At 38.8% G+C, this 9,643-nt stretch overlaps 1 protein-coding gene across 1 annotated transcript in view; it reads left to right on the top strand.

Moving 5' to 3' along the window:
• Window positions 1-2,578: 2,578 nt before the first annotated feature.
• Window positions 2,579-9,643, top strand: part of BMX (BMX non-receptor tyrosine kinase) — a gene marked incomplete at both ends in the record, with an annotated part of 26,032 nt that continues 18,967 nt past the window's right edge. The window contains 4 exons of the mRNA XM_084274182.1: window positions 2,579-2,716; window positions 3,674-3,778; window positions 6,152-6,233; window positions 7,997-8,121. Coding sequence (XP_084130308.1) covers window positions 2,579-2,716; window positions 3,674-3,778; window positions 6,152-6,233; window positions 7,997-8,121 — 450 coding nt within the window. The remainder of the gene's footprint in view (window positions 2,717-3,673; window positions 3,779-6,151; window positions 6,234-7,996; window positions 8,122-9,643) is intronic.

The raw sequence follows: 9,643 nt of genomic DNA, 5'->3' as shown, positions 1-9,643 counted from the left end.
GTTTTTTAAAAATAAAATCAGTTGGCATAATTTCAGATGTTGTCATTTCTTTTCCACAAGCAGAAAAAGGAAAGCATTGTGCATCAGATCTGGACAGGAAGTAGTTTCACGGTCAAGATGTGAAATTATTTTTTATTTTTTAGAGTTTTAAATTGTTTTCTATCTCAGATTATAATGAGAAGTCGAAATCTGGAAAACATTTTTTTAAACTGGAGCCAGAGCGCACCAATAATGAAGTGGCTTATATATACTGCAGTGCAAGCAGCTGCTTCCCCAAAGGCTGAATACACAGTACTCTGCCTCAGAGAAACCAAGGGATGCAATAATTTTTATAGACTTTTTCAAGTCTTATAGGTTTTCCTCTTAACATATACTTTTAACCTTCTATTGCACCCTTAGAACTTGGTCATGTGCATGCTACACAGTCCACACACAACAAGGTAGAAGTCATGCTGTTAAGTCACAAGGTGATCCAGTATGTCATTTACTATGCAAGGACATATTCAGGGTTCCTAAATTTAACAGAGTATTGTTTTCAGATAATTCCTTTGGAACTAAGGGTATGTGCTGTTTGCCATATCAAGACAACAAAATTTTAACTGCTATAAATATTTATAATTTTGTTTAATAAATACATTTAGCAGAGATTACTATTTATTTGTATTTGATCCATTTCATGTACTTTTAATACAGTTTGGTGTTGCAAGGTACAGTTTCTAGAACGTAAGGTTCTGATATTTGAATGAAAACACATTTTGCAACAAACCCTTTTGTCTCTGCTGTTTTCTTATTGTGCACTCATGGCACAGCTTTGTCAAACCTAGAGGCTGTTTTGTTAGTATTCCTACAAGGAGTAATGGGAGTGATTGGCACTTTTCCTAAGCTGCGCTAAGTGTAGACTGCAGTCGCTCCTTGTGGCTTCAGTGGATACCCTCTGGGTTCTCAGCTGTGTTCAAGCTAATGTGGATTGGAAACCTAGTCTCACAGGAGTGATTTTATCAGCTCTGCGAGTTCATTTAATTGTTTAGATTAATTGAAGCAGCAATTATGAAATTTTGTAAAGGTCACACAGTGACAACCCCGGAGAAAGCACCTGTAAATAATGCTTTAATGTGACATAGCTGAAATTCCATCTCTCCCATCCTTATTGCTGGCTTCCAGTACCCCTGTGAACTTTGGTGGGTTGCAGCTGGACTGGATGTTCCCCAGCATAAGGAGACGAAAGAACACGCTGTTGCAAAACAGCAGGAGTTCTTACTGCCCCACTCTAGGAATGACTATGTTTATAGGGCTTCTGTTGAACCTTATATTTTCATTGCAAGGATGAATTCTTTAAACTATGTTGAACTAGCTCCTAACTTCACACTAGTCACTCCTACAGTCAGGGCAAGTACCTGAAAAATTTCTTGAAGTGGGGTGTACCCTTCTTTCCCCCACATGAAAGCAGGCATCTCAATAGGGAGACTTTAGCCCCAACTCTTCCTTTGTCTACCACAAGTCCATATCTCCTTCAGCTCAAAAGACTGCCTTTAAACTGACTCACCAGTGGCACTAACATATGCTGGTCTATCCAAAAAGAAAGTTGTTGGAAAGTCTAAGTAGGTGTCCTGTCCATGGGGAGGGTAGCCAGGTATCTATGGTGGAGTAATTGTCAAGTGAAGCCCTTTTCCTATTTGTTGCTTTCTGGGTTAAGGTGGGATCCCGTGGATAGATCAAGTGGGTGTGATGAGAGTCATGCAAATTTTCTCTTTCTGTCTGGCTCTCTGTAGTGAACAAGGCCATAAAGAAGTGGGTAACGTGGCACAACACTTCCCTTTGGAGCTCCAGGGCAAAGGACGTGACCTACTTTATTCTCATTTGGGTAAGATAAACTGAAACCATACTAAACTTGTAGAAATATCATGGGTCTCATCCTTCTTAGCCTTTTCTACTGTATTATTATAGAGGTTAAGAAAAAATGCATAAATATGAGTATATATGTATGTATGTGATGCAGAAACATTTTTACTTTTTGATCTTCTCTACATGTCAGTGTTCCATAAACGTGCACTTGTTTCAGTTGAAAGAGAGAAATGGGAAATTTCCAGTTCAGGGGACACACTGTCAGCAAGCAATAGGTATTTTTTTCTGATCTGTAAATAGAAAAGGGTTTTTTTAATTATTTTTGTTGTTGTTCTCTTTGCTGCTGTAACGACTTGAGTATTATGCTGCAGATGTAATACATTTCTGCATAAATCAGACTGAGCTCCTTGCCAGAAAGCATGCATGGCTTTAAAAAGAGAGACACTTAGACAATAAAGTAACAGAGACACCTTGTTTAGAACTACAATATATCTATGGCTTAATTCTTGTCTACTATCATTGTTTTTACTGAGTGAATAAGCTTTAAAAAAACCAAACCTTTTTGGTTTAAGCAGTTAAACACATGCTTTATAACCATATATTACTATAAAATTTTACAAAACATAGAGGACAATGATTCTTCATATATTCACTATTACAGTTTCCGTGGGTGGTGTTGTTATGTTTATTAATAGCAGTAATAAAAGTAACTGTGGTGTTCTTTCAGGGAAATCTAATGGAGAAGAAAACAATTCTGGAAGAACTTCTTTTAAAGAAGTCACAACAAAAGAAAAAAATATCACCAATTAATTACAAGAAAAGGTTGTTTGTTCTAACAAAAGCAAGCCTTTCTTACTATGAATTTGACAAAGGGGTAAGAAATATATTTATTTTTTTAAGCTATCTATTCTAACATTTTCCAGTGTCACCTTATTCCTCTGGTTTTCTTCTATGAAATTTGATTAGGCATTATGTACTAGAACAAGAGGTGTACTTTGTTTTGAGTAGAACTAGAGGGTGTCAAATCCTAGGGTCAGTTCAGCAAAACACAGCCGTAGGCTTCAGTGCCTATTCAGAACCACTCTTGCTGCTGAACATGTGTACCTGTCCTTACAAGGAGAACTTAAGCAAGTAATTAACATTGGCATATGTCTGCACATTGCTTTCCTTGCTCAGGCTTCCCTCTGAACTGATGCAAATAACTGGCTTCAGAAGTTGCTCGCATGAGGCATAATTAGGTCAGAACCTCATCCCTCAGCCCCACAAAGCAGGTGGTTAAACTCTCCTTGTTTGCTAAGCAGTGGCTCTATGTCACAAAAGGGTGGCTTTTCACTCTGAAGATATCCTATCAGGAGTGCAAATATATGTCCCAGGCAACTTATATTAAAGTTTTTTTCCTCCTTTTCATACACTTGGACTGCTCCAAGTTGCATCCCGTTTCAAAACTGCAGGGAAGCTCTGTGAGAGTAAGTTCCACTACCTTAACAAATGCCACAGCTAAGTTCCTGGTTTGCACTTATGGTGTTTTCCTATGAATTCCTCCTTCTTTTCCCCCCAGTCCCCCTTCCGGCCTGTAATTGTGCAGCTGCAGCAGATGCTTCCTGAGATGTAGGGCCATGTCCTGTAATTCTTGTAACTCACTTGAAAAGGAGTTTGATCAATAAGTTAGTTGTAGGTAGGACACCAAGGATGGGGTTTTATTTTACTATATTTCTTTTAAAATTAACAAACCTTACAGCTTGAAACACAAAATTGTACCCAACTGTCAAGCTAGAATCCTTTCTATTGTGCTAAGATTTGCTTACAGCCTGGCCTGCTTTTTCTCTCTTAGAAAAAAGGAAGCAAAAAGGGATCAATTGAGATTGAGAAAATCCGATGTGTCGAGACCGTGAATCTTGAGGAATCAACACCTCCTGCAAGACAATACCCTTTTCAGGTTAGTTGTGAAATCTGTTTCGTTTTCATTTCATGTGAAACACACCAGTCATCATAAAATCATAGAATCAATTAGACCTTTAAGATCATGAAGTCCAACCCTTGACCTAGCACTGCCAAGCCCACCACTAAACCATGTCCCTCAGCACCAGAGCTATGCATCTTTGAAATACTTCCAGGCGTGGTGAGTCAACCACTTCCCTGGGCAGCCTGCTACATCCTAAGGTCACACTTAGTGTTCCTGTGGTGATACCCGATGTTCCTGAGTGCTACTGATATTTCCTGCAAAGACAAAAATGGTTCCTATTACTGAAGTTGTGGTTTTGCTGAAATATTTCTCATTGACTGTGATAGATGAAATCCAGTGTCTTTTATATTCGGAGATCTATCAGATATTTGCTTTAATATGATCTGGAATAGATAGATCACTATCCTATGTGACTATCACTTCTTTTAAGGCAGAATTTAGCAATTAAAATTTCTTATTTTAATTCTTACTACCTCTTTCCACTTTATTTTCCCCTCAATACCAAGTGCAGGATTTAACAACTCTTGGCCCAATTACCATTCAAATGTGCCAGAGTCAGGAAATCCAAGGCTACACTTTGTATTAGAAGGTGCAGCTCCACAAAGTGCTGCATATGTTCAAGACTTAAAAGTAATGAGAAAACCTTAACTTCAATTTTGCAGCTTTCATCTGGTTCAGTTGCCAGGCTCAGGCTCTTCCTAGAGCTTTCATCAATCTCAATTCTATGGGCAGTGGGACATGCAGATGTGAGGAGTGGCCATAGATCCCCTCCTGGACTGCCACTGCCAAACAGTGCACAGGGAGGGAATAACAAGGTTGCTGAATAGGGCATTAATTAATGACCCTGCAAAAATTGCCATGCCCGAAGGGCAGCCTCAAGAGAGACACCAAATATTTCACTGCCTGGTTCATCCTAGGTGTCATTCTTGTCTTCTTTTCCATCCTTCCTTCCCCAGTTTTGTTGTACTGAATGACATGAATATTAAAATAGTGTATTTGTGTCAGGAGTGAGGGGTTCAGTTAAACAGGGCACACAGTGTATGCTATAGCTACAGGATGGGGGACTCTGTTCTGGGAAACTGTTCCTCTGAGGTGGACCTTAGGATCATGATAGCTGAATATAAATTCCCTGCATGATGCTGTGTGGCCAAGTGAGGTAATAACATCCTTGGTCATGGAAGCAGGCACATGTTGAGGAAAAGCACTCAATCTTGTTTTGACACTACTGTGATCACCGGGAGAATATTGTGTCTAGCTCTGGTGACTATAATTGAAGAAAGATGTTTTAAACTGAAGAGAGGTCAAAGGAGAGACTTGAGAATGACTAATAGATTGGGTGGATAGCACATTAAAGAGAAAGGCTCACAGGGTTCTACCATTTAACTAAATAAAGAGAGAGTAAGCAAATTGGTCAGTCATGTATACTTACCAGTGGGAGTACACATTTAATTATGAGGGCTCTTCAGTCTAACAAACAAAAGCAATAAAGTGGTATTTGAAATTCAGAGCAGATGACTGAACAGCATCGCACGCGAGGGAAATGAAGCCCAGATTTGACACACACACAGTCAGCCTACTACTAAACACGATCCAAAAGACAAAGCAGATGTTAGCAATTATTAGGTAGGCATCAAATTAAGCCAGCAGAAGGTAGGCTGAAAATGAGCAAAAGGAGCTGACTGTTCATATTGTGTAGCCAAGCTGTAGGAATACTTACTGCAGGGTGCTGTAGATGCTAGTTATTTGCTTGAAAGAGAACTGAACAAACTCACAGAAGAAAAAAATATCTCTCAAAGGGTATTAAGTCTAAATGTGTCATCTTTGGCTGAGGATTCCCTGATCACTGTACAGCTACTCTGCCCCAGTATTTGTTACTGGACATTGTCAGAGATGGGTTCCTGGCCTCAGTGAGCATTCAGCCTGGCCTACTGCAGCACAAGCCAAAAGCTGGAAGATGAATGTGGAAAAACTGAAGCAGAAAGAAAGAGTTTACTTGTGGTTTATATGGTCTTTTGTACATAGAAGATGGAATATCCAAAATTATTCAATGCTTTCCTTTGTTTCTGCAACTGTGCTTTAGGTCACAAACAACCTTGGTTAAAGAAGTACATTTATATTCATAAATGCCTACAGCTTATAGTTAAAATATGAAATATGAAGTATTTATATGAAATGGCAATGAGCCACCTCAGAGAAATGTTACTAAATTGTGGGAGGTCAAGGTGGATCCACAAAGCTTTTTTTTTTTTTTTTTTGCTTCCCAAGCCCTTCCCTTTCCCCTCCTGCACAATAAGGTGCTTTCAGGCAATAGGTTCTCACCACACTGGCTTTCCCAACCTCTTCCAGGTTGTGTACAAGGGCGGCCTCCTCTATGTCTATGCAGCGAATGAAGAGAGCAGGGAGCGGTGGCTTTCAGCTTTGCATAAAGGTAACGCTATTCCTTTGTGTACCAGAATAGTCAAATAATAGGAGGAGATAGAGGAAGATGCTCCCACATCGCCATTTCGTGCCATTCATTGCCACTTGTTTTTAATCTCATTCACACTTCAGCACCAGCTGGTTGAAATGCACAGTATTTTCAACAGAAATATTAGAGGCTGAAGGTTTCAGTGAGAAATAAGCCAAAGTAAAGCTTATTTTTTAGGATTTTATTGGCATTTTAAAATCTTCATCATATGTTCAACCTTTACCAATGCAAGTCAATAGACAACCATACCTGATGTGCTCAGTGTAACACTTAGAATCATAGAATCAAAGAATCATTTAGGTTGGAAGAGACCCTTAAGGTCATCAACCACAGTGTAACCCTGCCTGGTCCATGTCCCCAATGTCATTTTGATAACAAATAGTGATTCTGCTTTTGCCTCTGTATTCTCCTTCAAAAATGAGAAACATGCAAAGCCTAAGTTATAGGCAGAAAGCTGTGTACCTGCATGACTCCAGCAAAGGCAAAAACCTCACACTGAACAGGGCATCCCTCATGCATGCTGGCCATTGTTGGAACAGAAATAGGCAATCTGTGAACAAATATCCTCCTGTATTCTACTTGTAAGCCCATATCTGGTCTGCACCTCTGTTTGTGACCCCCTTTGCTTACAGAGAAATGTGAATAGGCCAATTAATTTTCCAGTGCTATGGAGAACATGGACCAGAGGCAGAATGGGAAGCATTTGGCCACAAAACTAGCCACACTGAGCCTTCCAGAAACCAAGACTTTCAGTAAGATCTTTTAAAACAAAATTTGAGAAGAATGAAGTTGCATAAGCCATACATTTTTTAGTGCTCATGAGAAAGATCATAGCACAAATATTCTACCAGCCAGAAGACTTACAAAAAGTGCAGAAAAAGCACTTGTGGCCAAGGGGTGCCCTGGTCCTCCTGCTGCTCTCCCTTGCATGTTCAAGACTCCTGGGTTTACAGTGGGTCACCGCAGCATGACTGAAAGCCCGTCCTGGCACAGGCAGGTTTTGAAGTCTCACTCTATGGTTCCACATTTCTTTTAGACACCTTTTGAAAGTGAAAATGCTAACATGACTTACAGGACTCATGTATCACTAGCACAGTGATACTACTAGGGCTGTTTTTCTAGAATAAAGCAATGTTTTGAATATAAAACGAGTCTTTCTCTGTTGGTGTTCCCTTTTGGTGCATTTGAATATGAAATGTATTTTAACAGAGAACTGTTGGGCTTGCCATGTGGTGTACTGAGTATCTATTCTGATACTGAGCATCAGGGGGGTTGGAGCTCTATGATCCTTGGGGTCCCTTCCAACCCAGACCATTCTATGATTCTATGATCAGTGAATATAATTTTCCTAGGGAAACACTCAGCATATTTCGATATATAAAATGTTTTCTTTTAATTAGTTATTTGATTGATAGTGAAATTTTTGTAAGATCTGTGGTTTTTAAATCATACCTATTGGATCCTATTTTGGTTCTGGGTGTTTGATTGGATTGTACTGTACCTCCTCCTTGGCACCCATGTTTCTTTCTCAAAGAAACAGGTAGCTGGGGAGTGTGGATTTCAGGCTTGAGTTTGCAGAGTGGAACACGGTACAGAGATAAAAACATGACCAGGATGTGTGCCTAAAAGCCATGGTTTAGGGCAGCAGCCTAAAGGATCTGATCATAAAGTACATTCCCATTTCGTCGCCTGTCACATTCCTTTTGGTCTCTTCGTGTTTGCAGAAATTAAAGACAATTCTGATCTACTAAACAAGTACCACAAAGGATTCTTCATCAATGGGAAGTTTCTCTGTTGCAACCAGACCTGTAAAGCTGCTCCTGGATGTACGATTTGGGAGAAATGTAATGTGTGCTTTTCTTTGTTTGCTTAGTTTCATTGGTGTTTTTCATAATATTGCCATATCGCGTGGAAATTTAAGGCATTATAATCAATATAAAATCTAATCTAGTTACATCTTTTTATGTATGTGTGTGTTAAACTCCTTTTAACATCATAGCTGCTATACATTATTGCTTCTAGTATAGCTGGGGAAAATAATACACTAAATTATATCTGTTGTGTTGATCAAAAGGTTTGTGACATTTTTACCTATAAAATAGACCAGGTGGGATTATGTTTCTCTTTATTCTTAAATTCTCCTGCTATATTGTAGCATTATGGTCTAAGATCCTTACAGTGATGAAGTCCCATAAGCTGGATGGATAAGTAAAACAGAAGTTCAGCACAAGACTGTGTATGAATGAGGGCAAAAAATACAGTTTTATAAATAAATAAATAAATGTCATATTAATATATAAATAGATTTATATTGTTTTTTCCAAACATTTTTATTCAACTTGCAGCTTTTTTTTTTTTTAATTACAACATGTTTTCTAAAGTCTTTTTGTATAATTTAGTCACATCTATTTAGGGGGGTTATTTTTTATCTGTAAAGACTGAGAGAAGAAAATTTATAAAGCGGTACCCCCCTAGGTTTCACATTTCTGGCAGGGAATTCCCTCATGTCTGTATATGTGCTTAACAGTGAAAAGCTACAGTGGGGAGAGGGAACAGTAGTTTATGAGTATTTAAGCTTCAGCCTTTTAAAGCTTGATCATTTGGAATTGTAGAGCACTGGTAGGTCCACCTATTTCAATCATGATTGAACTTTGGTCTCAAGCATTTACAGTCACAATCAAAAAAAGCATGAACCCAAAATTTAAAATTGACAAACAAAAATGTAGGTGTGAGCAGTTATGAACCAGATTTAGACCTGTGAGACTACCTGAAAAAGGCATTTGCTTTTAACAATTGAAATTAAAGATCCAGGCTTATCTACTATTAGTACAGGTTTCACATTATGGAACACTAACTAGTGTAAAGACTTGTAACCTGCATTGTAACAGTAATTTGAAGAGTTTCCTCTAGCTTGAAAACCACTTGTTACAAAAGCAAATAAGGCCATGAAACCTTCAGTCACTTGCAAGGACAAGGAAATACCTAATTACAGTCATAGATGGCTTAGTCATCATACTGTATGTAGGGGTAACTCCAGCCTCAAGTCTTGTAACCACTGGGTAACTGAAAGCAGTATTTCTTAATCATTGCTTCATAAACTAAAGATAGGAAAGGAAAGGAAAGGAAAGGAAAGGAAAGGAAAGGAAAGGAAAGGAAGAAGGAAAGGAAAGGAAAGGAAAGGAAAGGAAAGGAAAGGAAAGGAAAGGAAAGGAAAGGAAAGGAAAGGAAAGGAAAGGAAAGGAAAGGAAAGGAAAGGAAAGGAAAGGAAAGGAAAGGAAAGGAAAGGAAAGGAAAGGAAAGGAAAGGAAAGGAAAGGAAAGGAAAGGAAAGGAAAGGAAAGGAAAGGAAAGGAAAGGAAAGGAAAGGAAAGG

This window comes from Gallinula chloropus, assembly GCF_964237585.1.
Source record: "Gallinula chloropus genome assembly, chromosome: 1".
Lineage (NCBI taxonomy): Eukaryota > Metazoa > Chordata > Aves > Gruiformes > Rallidae > Gallinula > Gallinula chloropus.
The sequence above is the reverse complement of the archived record's forward strand: the minus strand, read 5'-3'. Positions and strand labels throughout refer to the sequence as shown.